A 25,263-nucleotide genomic window follows, 5' to 3' on the forward strand; every position below is an offset into this window, starting at 1 on the left:
TATATATATAGTGCCTTTCCACTCTACAGCTATTTTTAAGGCTAAATTAAATTGACAAATCACACTGACTCACATTATCATTTCCTAAGCATACGGATACTGAATAGAAAAGCAGATGAACGCATTGAGTGTATGGTCTAGCATAAAAGACAAAGAAATAAACCAGGCAGCACAAATTCAAATAACTGAAGCACCCTTCCTGATATCTCAGCAGAGCTTTCACTGTAACTCCACTGTGCAATCGGCCTTTTCAGTGTAATCACAGCTGTGGAAGGAACTACATTTTTCAGAGCTGCACACATCATCTCTGAGCTCACTCGGGCTCACATAAACAACTCGTTCTATGTAACCGCTATCACTCTGAGATTTAAATTCAGGATTACAGTGAATAACCCCAAACGATCCTTCACACTGCCTCCATCAAGCAGCAGATATCACAGATATCAACGTACACTAAAATGTTAAACAGCAAAATGAAGCTGTTAGCATCTTCCATAATTATAATGTACCACTAACTCAAATGAATGGTCCTGGTCAGTGTTATGGAGTTTGCAATCTTTATGTTTGGGAAGCGCAGTTTTTGCTTATTGGGAATAATATTAGTATCAATTGGTATTAATTAGCAATTAATACTGCTGCACTTTCATGTAGGTATCTCTGCACAATCTGCAACATGGATAAGGACGTTTTTAGGTGAGGACACCTTTGCACTCTTTGAAATTAATGTGCACACAAGAAGCCGCAACATCACATGAGAAGAGAGAACAGAAAGAGGGTAACTCTGCTGGCCAAATAAGGAGGGAGGACCAGGGAAAATAACAGTAAAGGACCATGAAATGTTATGCCTTTATGCAGTGCAAGCTCCATCTGATCCACTTTTAGTCACTACTCACTGTAGTCAACCAAGCTCTCCTGCGGGTATAGTCTACATTTTGTCTCATCATGCTTAAAGTGTGTGTGTTGGGGGGGGGGGGGACTCCTAGGGACTTCTTTTTCACTAGTCACAAAAATAGTTTTGTTTTGGGACCACATAGTATGTATTTTGGTGGGTGGGTAATGCTACGTTTACTAGAGCAGGGGGGTGTTCAAACCTGGCTACAGAGAAAATCACTCAGCCATACGATTTGTCACACATCACCACCATGAGGGAATGAGACTGTCTCAGATTCATTCTTCACTGCATAACGGTTAGTCCAAACTAAGGTCTGACCAATACTGGGACTGTGGAAAGAACTCAAACAGTGGAACAGTAGCAGGATTTATTTAGCATATGGCCACACCCACCTTATATGTGAATTTTAATAATTATGTGAACTACTTTTAGTATTTGAATTACTTTTTTTTGACTCTGTACACAACCAGTTGATTTTAAATCAAACAATAAACATGTGATTGAAATGCACCATCTCAGCTTTAACTCACAGGTTTAAACAAAAGTGTTGCATTCACTTTTTCAAAATCACAGCCATTTGTATACATAATTCTCCATTTTCAAAGACTCAAAAGCAACTGGACAATTGACTCAGGTGAGGCCTTCACCTCTGGAATACATTGAGCACATAAAAGATCTGGATTTGATTACTTGTTGCCACATCAACAATACAGACACTCTTAAAAAAAGAAATCCAATGGCCAACTTAGCAACACCAAAAGGCCTGAAAGACCAAGGAAGAAAATTGAAGTTGATGATGGCATATTTTATTCTTTGGTTAAAAAAATAACAAACAAATAAATAAACCTTCACAGCATCTAGCAAAGTCAAGAGCACTCTCAAGGAGGTAAACGTGTCAATGCCAAAGTCTACAATCAAGGCGCGTTCTCATGAATATAACCACAGAGGTTTTACAGCACTGTGATTACACTCAAGAACCTAAAGAAATTCTTTGAATAGCTGCAACCAAAGTTAAGAGTGATGGGAGGAGAAACGCATTGAGAAGGGGAAGAACAGCTCTTGATCAAAAACACACCACATTATCTGAAGGTGGAGATGGACATGGCTATGCATGGCTGCCAGTGGATCCAGTGGAACAAGATCACTAGTGTTTATTGATAATGTGACTGCTGATATAGAAAGCAAGACTAATTGTGATGTGGACAAGGCCATACTCTCTGCTCAGATTCAGCCAAATGCAGAACTCATCAGACAGTTTCACATACAAGGTGTACGAAGGCATAATTTAAAAAACTGTGCCGCTGTCCAAATATTTATGGACCCAACAGTAACCCTAACCCAGTTTAGTTTTAGTAGCTCAAACTATACTTCAAAAGCAACACCTGAAGCCTTACCATCACATAAAAGCTTTTACATTTGTGCTACATATTACCAGAGAGTAGTCAGAAAGCTATGAAACCTTTTTGGGTAATTACAATAAACACCATCAACCAGCCTCGCCAACCACAAGCTGATGGTTGTATTGACGAGGCAGGTCACTTTTCTGTCGAATTCAGATCCATCACTTGGACTCTAAGGACCTCCCATCATCACTAGAAATAGGCTGTCATTTTCAATCAGCCTGGTCGTTTTTTACGATTCTCTTATCAGTCCTCTTCTGTACTCTTTCAATGCCGTCCAAAGATGAGTGAGGCACATATGGTGACGGTAATCAGACATGTCATGAAAATCTTTCATATTGTCTGCGTTCTCACAGCTGGGCAGGCATGTAATATAACAACTCAATAACTCATTTTAGACAGATATAGACTGTAACCGCAAGAGAGGAACATGGAACTTGGACAAAGTGACCCTAATATTAATAAATAGCACTTTGATTTGGATGCTTCATTTTTGATTGACCCCTGTCTTTATTCATGCAAACAGTTTGACACTTCTTACTCACAAAATACAAACAAACAACTTTCTTTATATAGAAAGTGCATGGAAAAAACTTTGCCACAGTGACACTGGCAAAAAGAGAAAGCTTAGAGAAAAGTACAGCGGTGGGAGGCTTTAATAAGCTTATAATACGTGACATGTCTCGCGATGTGGACATGAACCTAACCTCTGAACGTTGATGACTTAGGACTTAACCTAACCTTAAAGATTCCCTCAAGACAATATTTGAAGATATATGAAAGACCTTCTTCGAATAATAATTTGTGTGTGATAAGGTTTTCAATGCAATTTAATAATAACATAATAAGAAATTCAAAAATGACATTTACACCTTGTTTTTAAAAAAAACAAAAAAAAACAGAATGTATGAATATGTTCAAAAATATCATTGCAGATGTTTAGGGTGTCGACAAGCTGTCTCATACATCACATAAAGTCAATTTTTGATATTTTTTGCAAAGGAGCCATTATGGAAAAGATATATATAAATCTTATAAAGTTTGTATCTGTCTTGTGTGAAACTTGTATGAAAAGCATACAAGAGTGAAAACAGATATAAGATGCCTTGAAAAATTATATAAATGAAACTTGTATGTTTTGGATACTTACTAAAACAATATATGAAAGTAATGAGAAAGTGGCGACTTTCATGAGTAAATCATATAAGTTTTTACTATTTCTTTTCCATATGGGAGGCATCGGGTTCCCAAAGCTCCCTGGTCTATGATGCTTGCTGGACTCAAACTGGCTTCCAGTCATGATGTCAGAAAATCTAATTTTGATTTTAGGAGAAACTTTCCACTTTCAGTAGAAGAATTTTAAAACAGCATCAATTATTTGTACGGGTAAGATCAAATATCAACAGGGCTACCAGCTCTCAGACTTTTGGTGTGAGTCTCTGTCAAATAAAAGAGAAAAATCTTGCCCAATATAGGATAGGAAGAAAAAAAACACATACACAGTGGAAATGATGGAGTTTGTGTAGCCTGACAAAGGCAAAGGAACCCTCACTAACATCACACAATACCCTATATTGAGTTTTGATTCAGTCAATTTGAAATGGTCACATAAATGCAAAATTTGCTCAAAACATTATCCATTTGTGTTTAAATTTGTGAATTTCATAAACACAGTTTTGCCTTCAAATGTAATCCCTGTTTTGCCAAAATGATAATACCTGCCATAGTATCAATAGGATTTATATAAGCATATAAGTACACCACCAGCAACTTAATTGTCAAATACAACTGAAATTCAAATGTAACCACTAAATCTGAGATGTCTGCCTCTGTCATCTTAATTCAGGAAGAAGTAGGCAATTTTACCCTGGATACACAAAAATATGTATTTTTCCCCTGTAATGTTTATTACATATATTTTTGTTGTTTCAATTCAATGTAGTTAGATCTATCTATCTATCTATCTATCTATCTATCTATCTATCTATCTATCTATCTATCTATCTATCTATCTATCTATCTTCACATCATCTAGTAGAGATTGGGTGAAAGGGGGATTTTAAAATTCTCCACTTGCCCTGCGGGTGGTCTTTATCCTCCCCCAGAGTGCTGGGAGCTTGAGGGTTCTACACAGTATCTTTGCTGTTCCTAGACCTGTGCTCTACATTTCTGGCGCTTCTTATGTTCCTTCTTCCCAATGTTGCTACAACTCAGTAAATCTATCAGTATGGCTGTCTTCCTCTGCTTGTCCACTACTATGTTCGGTTGGTTTGCCATCACCAGTTGTCCAGCCGTCCCACACGATCTTAGTTTGGTCATTCGCAACCACCCTAGGGGGCAGATCCCATTTTGACCTCGGGACCTCCATGCCATACTCGCACAGATGTTCCTGTAGACCAGGGGTCCCCAATCCCAGTCCACGAGGGCCGGTGTCCCTGCAGGTTTTAGATCTCACCCTGGGTCAACACACCTGAATCACATGATTAGTTCATTACCAGGCCTCTGGAGAACTTCAAGACATGTTGAGACGGTAATTTATCCATTTAAATCAGCTGTGATGGATCAAGGACACATCTAAAACATGCAGGGACACCGGCCCTGGTGGACTGGGATTGGGGACCCCTGCTGTAGACTATGCCAGCTACTTTGTTATGGTGTTCCATATATGCCCTGCCTGCTAGCATCTTGTTCCTGATGAAGGCTCTTAGGGTCCTGTTAATCTTGTATAATTCTAGGCCTTCATGTGTGAGTCACTGAGTCATAGCTTTCTTTTGCTCAATCCAGGGAGCGCACAGGTTGGTCAGTCTCCTCTTAAAGTCTTGACACGAGCGTTCTATCTACCAGGAGCTGGTGTTTCTGCCAATTCCTTTCTGTGTCCTGCTCATGTTATGAGCCATGTGCCTGTTAATCTTAGCTCCTATGATACCTGACACGTGTGGTGCTGAAGCGGGTTATTGACCACGAGGTGGATGCGACTAATCCATTCTAGGGATCCTTGGGGATCAGGACTGTCTGGCATTTGGTTAACCATTCTGGTTGCATCTCATCCATTAGCAGCTGGTTCATATGTGCTGCCAGACACGTATGCCTTCTTGTTGTACTAGCCCACTTCTCATCACTGCGTCCTGATTCCTTCCAGAAGTGGACCTTGTTAATCTGGGCAACACTGACTGCTGAATTTACAGGGTAATAGCTTTGGTGGTTACAGTCTGATGGTCACTGGAAAAACAAGCTTGTCAACATTGGAGGCCATCTCAATGCAGAGAAATATTGAGATAATATTCTCCAACCAGTGGCAATCCCATATCTCCACAGTCTAGGCGTGCTGTTCATGCCAGGGTGACCAAATCAACCACATTGGCTGACTTGAGAGAAATGCTGGGTGACTAATGAGACGCCATCCCACAGCAGTGTGGGCCCAAGCAGGTGGCCACCACAAGGAGGCCCCTGTTTGTTTAATGAATGATGGGTTAAATTGTCAGTATATGTTGTTTCTGGAGACTTTCATCATCTAATTGAATAAAGGACACCAAACACGAGTCCACAGCAGAATAAAATGCTTGGAATTGGCAGAGAAGATTTGGCCAATTTGTAATGGTCACAACCCACATACTCAACACTGCTGCTTCACTGATAGGAAGTGGTGACAGCCTGTAGACCAATACTAAACTTTCACTGCAGTGCAAAATTTTACCGGTTGGGAATATTAAATATCCTGTCAGACACTGTAGTGTGGAGTGTGGCTTCATTTTTCTTGCGTAGAAATATGACTCTATAGCATATATTTCCATGAAACTTCTCTCACATAACTTGCTACTTAGTACTTCAAATTTAATTTGAAGTAGTAAGTAAATATATATATAAACATATATTTCCTTTGTTAAATGCATGCCGAAGTGAAATGTAAAGCGTTGTAAAACACAAGGTTTTGCAAAGCTAGGTATGTATGTTTACTGCGTTATGAACAGGAATTATTTTTTATTTTTTCTAGTGGAAACAGCGTCCTCCCCGTGCCTGTCCTTCGGGGCGTTTATCCGCCTCCTCCACCCCCTCTGTAACATGAATGGAGGCTCGGCTCTTCAAATGTGTTGATATGATAAATTTATTCGGCTGCGACAAACCAAACGTCGCCTAAAACAGGGATGCGGCACATTTTCCATGATTTTCTGAGCGGACTTGTGTAGCCTGTGTTCGGTGTTTGACTCTAAACGTCGTGGTGTGTGTCGGTACTCACAGCACTGCAGATAAATAAACCGCAACTTCCAGTGTCTGTCCTGGTTTTTCCGCGTTATTTTGATGGACAGAGTGCTGAGACTGTTGTCAGGGATGGGACAGGGGCTCGTTTGGTTTCTTATCTCCACTGAATCGGTCGCCATCATTTTTACTACCCTATCTCTGTCCCCCCCAATCTCCTCTCTCACTCTCTCTCCTCCTCTCCTTCCCTTCTCTCGCAGCGCGCGAACACGCGTTGTCGTCGGGATGCTGCGCGCGCTCGATGGTCTTTCTTTCTGTTTAGAGCATGATCCACCCAAAGGACGTTTGAGTCAAAGCTAGCTCAAAACAGGTATGGTGAATAATATAATGAGCATTTAAAGAGGAAGCAGCCTGCAAAAGACAGATTTAATGTGATAAAAGAGGAGACGGGAGCACACAGACAGAAGCAACGCTTTTATACAATATTTTATACAATATTTCAGAAAATACTGCTGAGGCATGATGTGGGATGATTCAGTAGATGTGACAAAATTACTTGAAAGAGTGCTGGCATTTAACATGATATTGATAAAGACAAATTGGTAATAAATATTGTGTATGTACAATGGCTAAAAAAGCATTGATGTCCATGTACTGATTTCTATTTGAAGCAGAGATTTATGGGAAACAAAAGGGTAGTTTGTGCATTTAGATGGGATGAGGAGCTCGATAATTTTGTTCATTCAGTAATGCTGCTCCTCCACATCAAAAGGAACCAGATGAGATCGTTTGGGCATCTGGCTTAGGCTACGTCCACACTTACATGTGTATCTTGGGACATAACGTAGCTTTTTCTATGCATTTTGGCCTTTTGTCTATATGGAGATGGACAAACTGAGCCTTCAGAAAAGCCCTGTTAGGGTGAAGATTTGCAGAAAAGGAAAACAGAGGATTTGTCTTGTAAGGTGGGCATCTTTATCAAATTTTTTGACATCAGAATGTGCTGTGTGTTATTGTTTGTGAGCTTTTGATTGGCCAGCATTTCTTCCTGGTGTTGTAACAACTCCTGTTGCTTTAGCATGCTCTTGACAGGAACACGCTACACCTTTTCATCTTCGTGTTGAAAGATCTGCACTGCAGCATGATAATCAGCCAAGTACACATTAGAGCTCTCTCTTACACAAAGCAGAAGAACTGCTGACTGTCATGGACGTTCACCCAAAAGTTGTCTGACCTCAACCACACCCAACATTTGTGGCTGCTTGAAGACTAAAAACTCCCTTACAGCACAAGCTGTTTACAGCATTGGAGCATCATGCTGAAATAAATGAGCTGTAGGTCAACTCCATATAGCTCAACATGGAGTAAAGCTAAGGATGGAAAGCATGTCTGTGTAGGTGCTGTCATCCAGATTCCGTTGCCTTAATAGCTTGAACAAAGAAAGTAAATGGACTTATTTAAGTTTGTAAACAAGTTTCATCTCTCAGGCTTCTGAGTTCTGAGAGCTCTGACAGTGGAAAGCCAAATACCAATATAACAATAAAAGCTTAAGAAATCCATGCACATTAATAATAATAACAACACCCATAACCCAGCTTCTCCTAACCGGAACCTATCAGAAGCAAGGGGAACCTTGAAAGCAAGTGTTGTGTTGGTAAAGTTGGGAATTCATATCAGTGTACCCTATGCACATAAAAAAGTTAAAACTCTGTTTCACAGGTGACACTGAGCTGGGTGGATGTGAGCAGGCACCCGAAATGTTAAAATCTGTTTTTGCCCACTCTCCAGTAATACCTCCACCCTCCAGCTCTTCAGAGAGTATACCAAAGCATTGCTGAGAGACATAATCTCTCTTTAACATATCCTGTGTTTGCCCCAGGGCCTGCTGCCAGTTGGACATGCCCCAAACACACATATTAGGTGTCAAGGAGGCATAATGACCAACTCAACTGACTTCTTGCAATGCGGAGGAATAGCAACTCTACTCTGAACCCTTTCTGAATGATTAAACTCCTCACTATGTCTTGGAGCTCCTCTCAGGAAGCTCATTTCTCCTCTTCACTACCTATAGCTTGTGGCCATAGGTCAGGCTAGGAATACAGATTGATTGGTGAACTGACAGCTTTATTGTCACACTCATTTTGCAGGCAAATAATAGTTGACAAAAAAGTGTATTGACCTTCAAGTGTTTCTTTTCATTTATTCAGTTTATTCCTTATCCAACCATATTACTTTCCCTCATTTAGTTTGCTTTCATCTTAATAATCACTCTTAATAATAGAGCTACATTTTTGGTTGTGTTTTAACCATTTAGCCATATTCTAAACAAGCACATATTCCTACATGTATTTCAGAATTGCAGTTCTACTTTCATAAGTTTTCCGGTGGGAGTATTTTTTATAGGTGACAATTTCATGAACAGAGATAACCTAACCTTATCCCTATTGTCACCCTAATTTGGAATTAAAGTGACTAACTTAGCTACAACTCTAACATTATTCCAGATGTTGAAAACATAATGCCACATGTAAGTTTACAGTTGCAGAAATGAAGGCAGAAGTTTAAAACTGTTTTTATTGCATTGAAAATTCAACAAGACTTTACATAGTGAAGAGGACAAAAAATTCATGCCAACAACCTGCATAAGCGGGTTAGTGTTAATATGTCATGCATAAGAAACCAGGTCATTCTAAATATACAATTAAGAAAAACAATAACAACACAGTGTGATTAATAATTGCAGAATGCAAATGTTGAGAATTAGAAAACAGAACATTCAGATTTTGTGCAAATTCCACAATACAGCAGTTTCCAGTATTGTCTAATTTTATTAAAAATATATATTTCACATTGCATATCAGTTTAGCCTAACTGTCCAAAATTTCAAATAAATACTGTACACAGTAGACAGCTCACAGTTCAGCCAGGTCAAGTATTTTTAAACCTGTGGGTTGAGACCTCTTAAGAGGTAGGGTGAATCTGTGTTTGTGCAATTATGCAATTTGTACTGCAATAATCATGTTTACGTGATATTTTATCCTCGTACCCTTATTATCTTGTCATGCCTGTAACCTTTTCATTTAAAAAAAAGTTGGTGAACCTCTGGTCGTTCATGTACAATATATTAACAGACAATAGCAATAGCCAAAAACAATAATCCATGTACAAAATTGTGAAGTAATGATGACACTCTGCATGGCTCATGCAATTACTGTATAAACCAAAACTAAAAAAGATGAAAGCATATGCTGTGAAGCAGACTAACCATACTGTAACCCATCAGACCAAATGGAATCAAACTGACCTTTTAGTTTGTCAAAATTGGATTAACTGTATGTGGTAGATAATTAGGTAATTTACAGTGTAATTAAATAATGTGTAGTATCACTCAATAATATTTGTGTCGGTCATGCATAGAGCTCAGTGACAATGTTTGAATAGCTTTTAAGGTGAGACCTACTTTCTGTCCATCTAGGACGGTAGTCTGCTTACTGTATGTTAAGTCTGTGACACAGTGACAGGATCAGTATGTCTCACGCATGGACAATACACAACAGACAATACATTTACTTTACAAAGTGTACAAAGACTAATCAAACAACAACGAAACTCTTTTTAAAAAAGGGAAGATACGTCTTTTAAATATTCAAAATAAAGACCTGAACCGGAGCAGGAATAACATGCTTATTGTATTGGTAGTCCACTGATGTGCCTGGTTTGTATGTAATGCACAGCATGCATGATAGTTTAAAACCTTTAGCCATTTGTAATGACTGAATTTCTGATTAATTACATGACATATGTATTATCATATCTGTTAACTAGCTAAAACAGCAAGCTAGTTAAAAAATAAAAATCTTAGTAACAACAATCAGTTTTCAAAAGTTGGATTTAACAAAATTCAACAGATGTTACAGTTACAGCTGTTGGTCCAGTCCGTTTACCACAAGCAGCCAGTCCATAATCTATAGCTAAGATAGCTACAGGCGGAATGGGTTTTCTGTGTTTACTCTTAATCAATTACATCACCACTAAAACTTGTTTTGCATATAGTCAAAATGCAGTGTAATGCTACTCCAATAAACGATCGTGATAATCAGATATATTAATGCCACATCAGTAACTTATTGATGAGATTCCATGGTCAGTCAATTAAAGTTTTTGGTATGCCATTTAAATAAATTAAAGCATTTTCTCCTCTGATAAAAGGCACGTTATTTAAAGCATTCGACATTTACATTTTTTGATCCCTGAAGAGGTTTTTTTTTCTTATCAAATCAGTATTGCATTTCTGCTTATTTACAAACTGGATAGTAACATGTGTAGAAATGATCAGTTTAGCTTACAAAAATTTTGCGTATCAAATATTTTCTAGAAATTGAGAGGAAATAATAAAAAAAAAAGCACGAGATTTGAAAGGTTGAAATTCAACTATTTGAGTGCATCGCAATTAATGCTAAAACACTAAAACACATGAGAGAGCAGACAGATTATCTGGGGAAGAAAAACAATTGTAGTCAACACTGTTGGTATCTCTCCAGATGCTTAATTATTTCTCAGAACATTTTATAAGTGTGTAATCTCTACAAATCTCCAATTTAATAAGAAATTACAAGATGTAAACTCTAAGCCCATCCATTACCCTCCCACCCCTTAATTATGCTACAAAAGTCTATCACATTCAAACTAATATAAATAAGTCAAGATAAGAAATATTACGTATAAAATTGTTATCTTTTTCCCATTGCTATAATCACAGACACCACTATTACAAACATCATGCCTAACTACAAAAAACCTGAAACCAGTTATTTTTCTATTATTTATATCTCATGATTCTTGTTATTTCAAGGATTATTGAGCTGTTGATCTGTCATTCACACCTTTAGATTGGTTCCAGCTAAAAAACCACAAACCAGGATATACTATTGCTCTTGCTCACAACAATCCTCTACTTGTTTCCCAAACAATTTCACGATATTAATTAAAAACGCTAATGAAAAAAGAGATTTATTGCTCAGCTCTCCATCCATGCATGTGCAGGCTGTTAAAAAGAGCACATCAGCCTTAGACTCAGAAGTGTCTTGTCGTGTGAGCAAACTGATGCAGAATGAGAGAGATTGCTTGACTGTGATAATAATTAGTGAGAGAATGTGTGAAGAATAAAGAGACAGAGGACTGTTGTCACTTAGAACACTAGGAGTTTGCAGTATGTTGTGCACACACTGAGAAAATGGGATAAATGACAAATGGAGATAGAAAGCAACTGTCAAACAGGGCATAATGGTTGTAAACATTCATCCAGCTGCCATTACAGTGTGTGCTGCTGCTCATTCTGCTTTAAACTAAATGAATGTATGCTAAAATATTTCACTTATTTTCCAATATATTTACCTGATGTAGACACTGAGATTGTCAGCAATACTACACTGGACTGGTTTTCTGAGTAGCCAAACAGGATATCTGGTTCAGCTGATTAAAAATGCCTTTTACACTAACGTTGACTGTGTTAGTCTATTGATTGCCCCTCTTCTAATCTTGCATTTCTCTTACTTGTCTTTCTCATATGGCGTTTGCATGACACAGCCAGTCCCAGCTTTAAGCCACCATTCATACTTCAAAATAAGGATTACACAACCGCTTCTTTTCACCTGACACTGAGGAGCTATATTGGTTTTATCAGCAGGAGAAATTAATGGCATTGCACATAGTCATCTATGAAGACATATTTAAAACAGCTACCTTTAAGATCCTTTTTGTTGACTATGCTACAACATGGAAATTGTAGAAGAGCTGATTTTATTTGTGTTATTGTGTCAAGTTGAGTTGTGTTGATGCGCTTCATCAAATGCAGCAGACCTTACAGCAGCATGCCACTGCTTACAGTGACAGCAAAAGAGTGATTGTTGGGTAGGCTGATACTAGAATGGCTTTTTGCTACACGAAGCCACACGGAGAGCTGAGTTTTAAGAATATTTCAATTTGCATCTAACTTTGCTAATGCTAACGTTGCATTCCCCTGCCCCAAAGCAAAAACTTTATTTATAAACTGTTTGCATCCTGAGGCAAAATCTATATTACATTCAATTAATTATTATTAATTCTTATAATATTTTTTAATAAAACAGAAAAAGGCCTCTGGATTAGCTAAAAAATGTTGGCTGCTTTTTAATTAACTAAGCAAACTAGCCATTTGGTTGGGCAGCTAGTATTTGGTTTGACGCCAAATGAAAAATCGAATTTGGAACATTTTAGGGAGCAGCTTTCCCAAATTTTGTTGTCCCAGCAATTGTGTTTGCAGTGAGTGCAAAGTTAACTGTTTTCTAGTATAAACAAGATTTCAAGGTTGTCAAAGTTACCCTGACCCAAACCATTTTTGCCCACTGGCTTTACAACAGCTTTTAGTAATGTGTCTACAGCTCGTAATCTTGTGCAGGGATTTGCTCCTGATGAAAACTTTTCAGGCACAAATTACATACCTGGTGTAAAGTACTAAGAAAGTACTAATGCTGTTTATTACGTTCACTGGAAGAGAATTTATTGCAATTTAAAGAACCTCACTGTCTAAGCATCATATGCATGTATAAGCCCTAGTGTGTGTTAAATTTGTTTCAATACATTCATCAGTCAAGTCTCTGAAATGTCTCTCTACAATATGAACTGCATATCGCTGTCATTCCTTTGACACTAATTACTGGAGAGGTGTGGAAGTGAACACCTTTATACTTTACACATTATAGACTGGTGATACTATGGAATGGCAGCTCCAATGTCTTTGAGCACTGTTTTTTCAATAGATGGATTTAACCTGAAAAAGGTTTTACCTTAAACCTTTTTCAGGACTATAGTATGATGGGTAAGATTGGTTAGAAGATCAGCTGTCTTCTGCTATTTGCATTGAATTAAACTTAATTAATTTAATATGTGCCAGTTACGTCCGTTTCAGCAAAAATCCTCATTCACTTGAATAATTCTCAAACAAGTCCAAACCAAAGCACACAAGCCTCTCAGCTGACTGGATGGCCCTGAGGATGAGAGACAGAGACTGGTTTGTGGCGCTGTGGAAAAGTACTTCTTTGTTTGCGGAGTTGTGTTTGATTGTTTTGCTGGGGATGTTGCAAGGCAGGACAGCTTCCCGAGGGAACTTCAAGATGGAAAACTGAGGAGTCTTTCCTGGAAGGCTGTATAACAGATTCCTGTTGAAGGACATAAAGAGAAGAGAGTGTCACTAAATACCTCAGGCATGTTTTAAAATGTATATATCTAACATCCATACTAATCCGTTTTAGGACCCCCAGGCCTACCCAGTCTAAAGCTCAGTGGTAGGCAATAACTTTGGGAACTTTGGTGCAGACAACCATATTCACTGAGTAAAATCAGTCACTTCTTTTTCACCGATTCAGGAAGACAACAGAAACATCAGCATTCACCATCAGTGGTTAATTAAACATAAAAAGTTACAGGGGTTGCTGAGCTCATTCTCTATAGAGGAGCAGCTGCTGTGCATTTATGCATTTAACATGAAAACGTGTGCATGAATAGTCATGTGATATCTTCAGGTGTTTCGTGGAGAATACGTCTGAAATGCTGCTATGTGCACCTTTAGTTTATCTGAAGTTACATCTAAGTTCATAATAGCAGAATGTAGCACGACAATTCAATAAATTAATGATTACATTTATCCAGTATGGCAGTTTTATTTGTGAAGCACGTTTCATATTTGTATTTTTCAAAATGCAAAAAGAAATAATAATAATAATAATAAAAGCAACAGCCATCAAAACAATAACCTTTTTACAACAAATTAAAAACTGAAAAAGACAGGCAGTAAAGAGGCGTTCTGTGAGTTAGTCTTTCAAGTAATTCCGGTTTAGTTAAAGGCATAAAATCTTTTTAACATGGATATAAATTTGGTAAAAGTGGGAGCAAGCCCATTAAAACTCCAAATGCTAGTTACATACATAATGTAATGTTCTATTAATTCTAGATGACTGCCAGATGTACTGGATTTTTAACATCTGTGTTGAACAGTAACAATGAAATGGAGCACTCATTGTGCTGACAGCTCATATTTTTTTCATATATTTTCATAAGTCTTTATAGGGACACACAGAGTAAGCATAACAACATAATGCTGTTTTATACTTGGCACAGGGTTTTTGTTTGATTTGTTGGGAAAGATGAAAGAGATTCCCTGGGAACAGAAAAGCTCATTGCCATCAACACCACAGAGCTCTACCTCATGTGATATCGTGGATCTGTGTATAACAAGATGGCACTTTAGGCCTGCCCATTTTGCATGTCATGTTTTTGCATTTTTGCGAGAAGTCACGACAATAACAGAATTATCAAACGTTTTGTCAAATGAAATTCATTAGCGTACTATAAAACACAAACTACTGTCCTTAAACAATTGCATTCTGTTTCTCTTTGTGGTTTTGTCACATTTGCTACTCGCTGCCACACACCTAAAGCAAAGCATGTATATAAATAGAGATGAGCCTTTGAGGGTAGCAGAATACTCATTTGTAGGTCAGAAAGGCAGTGACTGCAGAGTGTTGCGCTCCTCGGGGCTCAAGTACATTGATTTCTCTTAAAGTGGCTGAACTGCCAGTCTCAAAAAGTAAATGGAGTGATTCTTCATGTGTTAAGACACAGGTCGTGGGCTGCAGGGTGTGAAGGAGCATTGACCTTCAGTACACAATTTAGACTCAAAGTCAGAGTGCTATGGAGATTCTGTATCTGCTCTACAACATAAAACCAGTATATGACACCAGTGACGCTTCTCCTCCAAGTTAAGGATGGTTAGGTGCAATATTTACAAAGGTACAATAGGGTCATAGAATATCTGATACATGGAATATCAAAATGTAAAATTTGGCTCCTGCATGTGAGACACTTTGATATATTCCAAAAATCATTGGAATACGTGTCAAAATATTTGGCAGTGACTTAGTATGAAAATCTGGCCAGCAATAACTACTCTACTACTAAACGAAACTTTCCTTTCAAGTCAATTACAACCTCCCTACTTTTAAGATTAGAAATAAAATGATTCCTTTGTGAGTTTAGTTAGGGCTGGATCAGATTACCCTGAGCCATCCGTGATCATGCTGCTATAGGCTCAGACTGCTGGAGGCCCTCCAATGATATATTTCGTCTCTCCTCTCTTTTGCACTTTACATACTTATATTCCACTAGTGCATATTATATTAACTTTGTGTTATTATCTATCATAGTTTGTTTTTTTTCCTTTTTTTTGTATGTCAGTTCTTTGTGTTTTCCTCTTTTCCCTTACCCCTACGGATCCAGGCAGATGGTCACCCTCAAGAGACTAAAGGTCTTTTTTCTAATTCTTTGTCTCCAAACGCTTGCTCATAGAGGTCTTTTAGCTTTTATCTCTAATGTTGAGGGATTACTTTAAAATATAAAGCACAGTGAAATTACTTTTGTTGTGATAAACTGAGGGGATTTTGTATTGCCAAAAAAAAGTGCAAATATGTCGATGGCAATGATAGTTCATGTGCTACTCAGTCTGTGGGGGAGTATACTGCATTATCCAGAAAGCCAAAATCAGGAAGTTCTACATGCTGCAAAAATTGCACATTTGTTGAAATTGAAAAGTAAAAAAACAAAACAAACAAACAAAAAAAACCAAAAAACCCAACAATATAAAATGTAGTAATAAAAAACTATGATATTAAAAATGTATTTATGCATAAGATGTGTTATTTAATTTTTAGTTATCATACTTTTTTGTTTTGTCTTGTTATTTGGAAGCATTCTCTAATGCAGTGATAGAAGTTAAATTGGCAGAGAAGTTAAAATAATTGTGCATATGATGTGTGGAGATTGCCCTGCACTAACTTTAGATTTGTGTCCTGAGTTTGATGTTTTAATATCAACATTGCAGCTTTATGTCTATATGAGCTGCAGGCCTTTTCTTTTCAATGTACTGTACCCCATGAGTGGCTGTGGAAGGGAGGGAGTGGAAAAGTCTTTCCTCCTCTGGAGGAATTCGAGATCTGAGTGATTCATATAATCCTTAATCACAGTTAGTACCGCCACCTCCTTTCGTGTCCCAGTGATATTACAGTCAAAATAAACTTGAAAGCCAACATCAATCAGTTACAGTTCCACCCAAGTCTGATGCTTTGCAGTTGGTTTAATCGGCCAGTCAGTGGGGGTTACTGCATGTAGTGCCTCAGATAAATTCTACTTAAATCAACACCTGGGATATAAATGTAACATGAGTGAATGGAAAGAGGAAGTTTGACTGGACTCGACTGATGTTTCACTCTTACCATTGCCGATGCCGTTAGAAGGAGTCAAAGTTGTCCTACGCATAACTCAACACGTTTTCCCAAAGTTAAGAGATCATGTAAGGGTTTTACCTGGAATGTACTTTTTGGCTTAAACATTGAAAGCATCTTAAGTCTGCTCACAGCGTTAAAAGGATATTCCAAGTGTTGACTCGTTCATCATGTTCATTAGTAAAGATAAATACTCTCCCAAAAGCTCTTAACGTTCAATTTCACCAGCATAGCAAATGTATATCTGACAAACATTTTTCCGCCCAGTTTTTAGTTCACATCACACTTATGTTATGTTCTATGTTGTTATTTTAATGAGACCTTTCCAGTTGTTTTGCCTCCGAGTTCCTCCACATTGGTATTATGATTAGTTTTATTTCAATTAATGTATGATATTGTAAGCACAGCACATTGCCACAGGTGTATAAAATCAAGCACCTACAGTAGCCATACAATTTTACTTACAAACATTTGAGAAACTGTGAGCTGTTCTAAAAAGCTCATTCCCCTCTTAGATAGTCTTTGATCAACTGTAAGTGATGACACATGCAAGGAGGCAGAAGTGTTTGACAGAGTGGGCTTGCCCAGTTCTGAGGGACATTGGCGTAAAATTTGCCACCACTCTACTGAATCAGAGTTCCAAACCACAGCACAAAGGCCGTAAACTGGGAGCTTTATGGCATGGGCTATCATGGCTGAGCTACTGGATTTTCGTACTTCTGAAAGCCCTGAAAAAAAGAATTGGTTTTAGAAACTATCAGCTGATGGATTCCCAGAACTATATACGTAAAGACAGAAACTGGGAAAGATGAAGTGTCCTATCTGTCAAGTATCTCCAAAAACTGTTTCTGGGTGTATCTACAGAACTGGGTTTGGTTTAGTGGTCACCAGATATTGATTACAATTAGATTTTTTTCTATTGTCTGAAGTATTTTATATTGTAACTATATAACACTCACAGACAGTATAAAAGATGCATGTAGCTATGTGACATCATCCACTATAGTCCTGTCTTAAGGCCTTGAGTTTAGGACTGTCTTTACAAAAAATGGATGTAATGAAGAACGGTGGGTCTGACTGTAAATTTATTGGCTATTCAGAATCAGAATCAGAATCAGAATACTTTATTAATCCCGAAGGAAATTAGGACTTTTGATCAACAATAAATTAGCCAGATAACTCCCATTAGTGAAAATGGTAAATGGCCTGTATTTGTATAGCGCTTTACTAGTCCCTAAGGACCCCAAAGCGCTTTGCACATCCAGTCATCCACCCATTCACACACTGGTGATGGCAAGCTACATTGTAGCCACAGCCACCCTGGGAGCACTGACATAGGCGAGGCTGCCGGACACTGGCGCCACCGGGCCCTCTGACCACCACCAGTAAGCAATGGGTTAAGTGTCTTGCCCAAGGACACAATGACCGAGACTGTTGGAGCCGGGACTCGAACCAGCAACCTTCCGATTACAAGACGAACTGCCAACTCTTGAGCCACAATCGAAAAATAGCATAACAAAACAGACTTAATTATTTATTTAGGATAACCAAAATAGGTGACTGAGTGCATAAACTGAGCAGGAAAGTGTTCACAGAGGAGACGTCAGAAAGCTGTGTTTCTCTAGACTTGGGACTGAAAGTCTTTTTGCAGCATCTTGCGGCCTTCATATGGAACACACGTTTTTAGGCTCCTATGTACTGGTTTAATTTTTCAGATCCAGAAGCTACGTCCATGTGTCCTTGATCACAATCTGCTCTGTTGCAATAATAATACAGCAAAACCAGGAAATTCCAAAAGGCTCAATCCCAAATTTCTTTAATTCAGATATTTTTTAAATTTCTTCAAAAAAAGACATTTTCTCCTTTTAATTTTGAGACTATCAGCTGTACTGTACATGTTGGTTTTCCTCACGTTACGCTTTTTTATATTGATTAAACCTTGTGTTACTGGAACAGATTTTCCTCTTTGGTATTACATGCTTTTCACTGTCGCTGGTGATCCTTGTAGTAATTTAATCAGAAGAGGTGGAATCATTTTTTCTACAACCCAAGCAAAAAAACATCACACCAAATATAAAGTTCAGAATTTTTGCATGTGCGGTTGCAAGAGACAAACACACACTTTGAGTTTAAGGCTGCAGGACTTCACAGACCTCCCAGTGATAGTGTGCGCACATTTGTGGTTATTATCACTTCTGTTAACAAGGAGCCAGGTGTCATTATCCTGCATGTTAATGGAAAAGACATTACAAGTGCTTTAAGAATAAACAGCAAAGTGAACAGAATGAACAGAGTTAACCTGTGCATCAATTCTCCAGCACTTCAGTACGTAAGTATTTTCATAATGCAGTTATTGTAGATGTTATTGACTTAAGGTTCATGGTTTAAGATTGTCCTCATTTTATGATTATAGGAGACTTTTTTTCTTACACAGGAGTTTGTGTAAAACACACACACACACACACACACACACACACACACACACACACACACACACACACACACACACACACACACACAACCCCATTCAGCTATCTTAGTGAGGACCCTCATTGACATAATGAGTTTCCCTAGCCCCTTACCATTAAAAATGAATGCCTAACCCTAACCATAACCTAATTGTAACCCTGATACTAAAACCCCATTTTGAGCCTCAAAAATGCCTTTAAATGCCTTCAAAAATGTGAGGACCGGGTTGTGTGTCCTCACAAGTGACTGCTGGTTCTCACAAGTATAGAAGGCAGATTTCGGTCCTCACAAAGATAGCTAGACAGGAACACACACACACACACACACAAATTGCAATACAGATTAGAGAGAAAAGAGTATCACAAGAAGCACAGTTAAAGTGTTATCCAAAGTGCTTTTCCGTGAGCATAGTAAAAGCAATAGAGTGAATGACAGATGGACTCCATTAGTTTATCCATGTAAGTCTCTCAAAAGCCAAATCTAAAGTCACTATTGCAAATTATCTACAGGCTAGATGGTTCAGATTATCTGCTATCGCATTAAATTCAGAAGGACCTGCTTTTTTAAAATGTCCACACAATTTGTCTCCTTTTGAGTATATTTTAAGATACTAGTATCTTTTAAGAACACTTACAGGCCGGTTGTTAAATTTCCAAACAATGCAACGTTATTGGCTATTTGTACAGCAGCAACGTACACAACCAAAAAAAAAGAGTCTCAGATTCAAGGACAGTTCTGTAAAATAATTACCTCATCTCAGAATAATGAAAAAGGTATTTGTCTTTGGAATGTTTAGCTCAAGCATCAACATGTAATTCACACTGAAGTTTGTTATCGAGGGTAATATCTAAATAATTGTACCTCTGCAACCGCTGAGTGTGAGCTCCAGTCATCATGTTGGACACATTTAGGTGGAGCAAAGAATTATTACAGTGAGTCATAAAGTCTAGACCATCATGATACACTTCCTTCCCTTAGAAATATAGTCAAAGAACAGAAATATTAAGCAAATGTTAAGGTGTGTGTTGTGTTATTGTGGTAGAGCTGTGTTTGGGGATTTTTTTGTGATGCATACACAGCAGCATTCTGCTACAAAGTAGCGGTTGCAGTTGCAAATTAGTTGCATTATCAGTTGGATTAAAAATTATGCCTAGAGTTGAACATAAGACCACCCCCTTTGCCAGGGCTAATCATTATCCTGGATTTCTTTCCTGTTTCAAGACCAAGTTCATTTTTGAACTGAGACGACATAAGGCTGCACTAACTTTCCAAATTCTCAAATGATATTTTATAGCAGAAACACAGTGTATGGAATTCAATGGCAATTTAATGCTTATTCCATCTTTCTATGTGAAAGCAACACTCTCATACAAACAAATCACAGACATTTTTAAGACTTAGTTAGCATTACTGCCTCACTGAGCAGACAAAATGTCCTAATTATGTGTTTCGGTTGCATATAATGCACCTCATGTTGTCAAAGTAAACATTTTAAAGACTGTTTAGCACTCTTAGACTAATAGTCTTAGTCCTGTGAGTGAATGGTAACTTCCTTTATAAATGAGTGCTATTAAGCCTTAATGCTTTCCAGGCATGATGGAGCAGCTAATTTTAGCTTGGATGCTAATGGCAGTCTAGAACAATTAACATGTCTATTACTGCCATAAACTGTGAATAACACTGAACAGCAGAAGCCATTTATTCTGTTGGAATCTAGTGGAAAAGTAGACAGCTAAAGAGGTGTCGGGGGGAGACAGTGTACACCCCAGACACTGTGTGGATGCTAAAATCAAACATCACTGAGGTGTTACTGTTACGAGACAGAAATATAGTTGGCGAGAAAAGTCCTCACTATCAGTCAAGGTCAGCTGTCTCCAAGTAAATGTAATTTGATATGATTCATTGTGTTTATTCTTAAGCTGGACAGTTTGACTAAAATAAATTCATCAATTAATCTAGGAGTGCTCACTTTCTTGCACATGCACTGAGCAGAGCCAATGAATTACTGCTGCTCTGCCCTGAAAAGCTGCCGCCTGGGAAAAAAAGGGGGTGAAAAAGGAAAATCAAACACTGTGGACTGTAAATTATTCCCCTTTTCACTTTTTTTGTCAGAAGGAATAAATATGTGTGAAATACTGTGAAGCAAGTTTTATGTTGCATTATTGCTGTTCTGCTCCATATGTATAAGAACTTGAAAAAGAAGTGGATCCACTCAATCCAAGATACATGGCTAATGGGGATTTAAATCATGCCTGCCCAAATGAGGAACTGCATGTGATTTAGAGACTGTGTAAAATTATTAGTGTGAGGGTTACTTGTATGTATATTCTTCTTGGATGGTCTTCTAAATTTGTAGCTTTTTGTTGTCCTGCTTTACAATGAGATCACTAGTCAAAGGTCCAAAGTGGGGGTGTAATCAAAAGCTTTCTGTATATTCTCCCCCTGAAGGGAGGAATATGAAATCGGTTCCTTTTCTTTGTCTGTCTGTCTGTCTGTTGGGAGTCTAGGATCCACAGTTTTCAAGATATCATGTTCAAATGTTCTCTGAAGGAAGATACCAATAAAAGCTCGGGCTGATTTAATTTAGGTGAAAACTAGGTCAAGGTCACGTCCTTATCGCGCTTGTTTGATTTGTATCTGTAGTCAGATCTGGTTACTTACAACCACAACTATGATGGAAGGCCACAGTGACAGTGTCAACTGCTGTCTGGTTGGTTAGTTATATTGACCTTGTCAGAACAGCTGATTTTATATTTCACAAAAGGCTAAAATATTTAATCAGTGTGACCATTGCAGTCCCTTGATAGCTTCTTAACCGGTGCTTGAGCAAGCGACCCAGAATTGCGCTCCGGCACCTGCAATTAAAAAGTAATTAAATCTAATACATAATAAATACAAAGTAAGTTCATTTTTCATGTGCTGCAGCCTTTTGTTCCTTCCAGTTGATGGCATGGAGACACTCAATAACTAAAAGAGTAATGTCATTCCACAGCCTCCCCGGTGCACACTGCACACATCCCTTTTTCCTTCTCAGTAGATGTCAGTCGGAGTAGTTGTGAAAAAGAAAGTTTTCACAGGACTGTGTGCCATCCATGGAAGTAGACCCCATTATCCAAACATCCGTAGGTCCATGTCTGTTATCAGTCTCTCTCACATGGTTGAAGATGAATTTTGATCTCCTTTGCTCTACAATGTTACTTCAAGTTCATTCAGGTTTGTTTGGATTCATTTATGCACAGCTCTGTCATGTAAGTTCCTGCCACAGCATTTTTGGTTTAAGGTCTGGACTTATCTAATCTGTCCCATTGCTACACTTTGATTCTTTTCTTTTTAAACATAGTGCTGGTGCGCTTGACTTCTTTGTTCTTTTGTGTCACTCATTTTCAGCTAAGCTTTAGTTGTTGAACAGATACTTTGGTTTACAGAGGAGTTCATGGTGCACACAGTGACTGCAAGATGCCTGTGGCCACAAAACAAGCCCACATCATCGCCTCCTGACAGTTGAGCTGAGTAGTATTTGAGATTTAGCTTGTTGGTTTGTGCAATTTCTCAGAGCACGGTCTGACCTTGGGGTGAATTTTCTGGGAGGTCCACTCATGGGAGGTTTGTGGCATTGTGCTAATACCTGAGCAGGCTAGACCAACAAACTGTCAAAACTTCTACTTTTATAGAGGTGGTCACATTTGCTGATGCATTTGATCAGAAGCACATAGCTGGTACTTACCTTCTTAAATCCTAAGGCAGCAGTACGGGTGTACTAGTGGACTGCATAGACCCGTGAAAAGTTTCTTTTTCATTTAACTGCATAACAGAGAACTGAGTTGTTTTTTATTTTTTTGAGAAGTGTAGATTAATTTAAAATGTCAAATGTGCAAATTTCAACACTTCAAACAGCTCAAGAAATATTAGAAACATAAGCTGATTATTTGCCAAATTGCACACAAACAAACTCTGGAACTGTTTTTTTTCCTCAAGAAAGTTGAAGAAAACAGATTCTTTTCAAAGGTAAGGCCTGCTTAGCAAGTGAAATTTGATCAAGTTCAAATTTAAGACATAGATGTAATATTACAAATGCAATGTTCTGGGTTTTTTTTTTTTTTAAATAATTTCGATTTGATCTGTACATGATATGTTAATTATTTTTTGATATTTTGAAATATTTTTGAAAACAGATTAAATGACATTGATTTTATGTCACTCATGAAGGTTATATATTAGTGAACTCAGCTGGTTTAATCTAGAAAGAGCAGCACAGGATAGCTCCAGTGCAGAACATACTACAAGTCACAAATGAATTTGTTCATGAATCAGTTTAAACTGCCATACAGGATCCTAGTTTGCCAACACACCAAACCTGCCTCACTAACTTCTCTTCTTGACTAACATTAGTCTAATCACTATTAAATGAAGCTTAGCCTAATTTCAATAAGGAACATCTGTAATCACTGGTCTTCCTGCTTTCTTGGTTGTTATGCTGCTTTTCTGTTCTTTACATGACTACTGGTTTCCCACACTGTCAATCGCAATACTGACATCGTTACCCTAGTCCAATGATCTTCTCGTCTACCTGTGAGCCAATCAGCCTCCGCTTCACATGGTTTAAATCTATGCTCTCCATCACTCTCCCTTTCGGACTCTTTTGTGCAAACCACCTTCTCCTCATCTCCAGTGAGAGGTGTAAGGGGCCCATCCGGGACTCCTAGTATTACTTGAATATATTTGGGATGTAGTATTGTAGGGTCAACCTTACAATATAAAGTGGCTGTTGTTGTGATTTGGTGCTGTATAAATAACACTGAATTGAATTGAACTTGAAGTGGAGAGTAGTGGACCCAAATACAGACAAACGAAACGTGGACAAAACAGGAATCTTAACGAAGGGCGAGACGTTTATTGTGGCTGATAAAGACTACAAAACAAAGGGCGAGGCAAAACAATTCGACACTAAACTAAACCCAAACTGGGAAAACTAGAAAATATATGTGACAACTTTAAACATGAAAACCTGGGGTGGATATGAGGAAACCTGGAGACATCGCGTGACAACGAATAACAGAAAACTGACACGCTAAATACACAGAGAGGAGACGAGGGGAGTGGAAAGACATGGGGAACATAGCTGATACGAATGAAGATGACGCCAGAGGGGAAGCAAAATTAAACACATTGAACATGGAACACGAGACTGTCACAATAAAACAGGAAACATAAAGATGCAGACCTGAGACACACAGAGGGGAGGTGAACTTAACACTGAAGACATGGCAGACTCACATGGGCGACACGGGAGTGAGACAAACACACAACCTCAGGGAATAAATCATAATGAAGGCAAACCACAAAACTCAAATATATCAGAATATAATACACGACTAAACTGTGTTTAAACAGGATCTAAATCATCATGATACCAAGATAATACACAATTAGCTCAGGATGCGGAGTGAAAAGACCCAGCACCCTGATGGAACCAAAACACCCTACTCCCAAGCTTTCAAATAAATCGAACAAAGAAACAAGCCAACGAAAGTCAACTTCTCCATGGTTTAACATGTATGATTTGATACTAAGATCACTAAAGGAGACAAGTCTAATTTATTTTATCTGGGGAAAAATGATTTTCTTGGTTTTTTTTTTACATAAATTATGGAAGGATAATCATTTTGATTTTCAATTTTATATAAAGTGTATATACCAAGTTAGGTACTTGTATCCATCTGTGAATGATTTATCCGTAACGTTATCTTGTGCATGAAGAGGCTTGTGCAGTTCAAATTCAGGTTTGTGCCAACACTACTGGCGAAGTTATAAGAACTTTGTTGACTTCACATACTTTTCCGATTTATTATATTCAAACTTTTCCAGGAGAAGGTATGTGCCTTATTAAGAAGTTGTTTAAATGTGTGGTCCAGTTTATATGATGCATTTGTGTGTTTCTAATACAACATTGTAGTTTCCTTTCATATTATCAGAGGAGGTCTAAATGAAAATGAGC

General features: G+C 38.1%; 2 protein-coding genes across 4 annotated transcripts in view; both read right to left on the reverse strand.

The window, feature by feature from the left end:
* Positions 1 to 6,841, reverse strand: part of si:ch211-51h4.2 — a 90,759-nt gene extending 83,918 nt beyond the window's left edge. For 2 of the 3 annotated variants that reach the window (XM_005938619.3, XM_005938618.3), the window contains exon 1: positions 6,527 to 6,840. In XM_005938619.3, coding sequence (XP_005938681.1) covers positions 6,527 to 6,671 — 145 coding nt within the window. In that variant the 5' untranslated portion in view covers positions 6,672 to 6,840. Of the gene's footprint in view, positions 1 to 6,526 lie in introns of all 3 variants that reach the window. The other variant, XM_042227323.1, reaches the window with a different exon arrangement.
* Positions 6,842 to 8,138: 1,297 nt separating this feature from the next.
* The window catches only part of LOC102310182 (inactive N-acetylated-alpha-linked acidic dipeptidase-like protein 2), a 563,756-nt gene continuing 546,631 nt past the window's right edge, over positions 8,139 to 25,263 (reverse strand). Inside the window, exon 18 of the mRNA XM_042227322.1 lies at positions 8,139 to 13,682. Coding sequence (XP_042083256.1) covers positions 13,442 to 13,682 — 241 coding nt within the window. The 3' untranslated portion in view covers positions 8,139 to 13,441. The remainder of the gene's footprint in view (positions 13,683 to 25,263) is intronic.

This window comes from Haplochromis burtoni, unplaced genomic scaffold, assembly GCF_018398535.1.
Source record: "Haplochromis burtoni strain Fernald_Lab_line unplaced genomic scaffold, NCSU_Asbu1 Contig_254, whole genome shotgun sequence".
Taxonomy (NCBI): Eukaryota; Metazoa; Chordata; class Actinopteri; order Cichliformes; family Cichlidae; genus Haplochromis; species Haplochromis burtoni.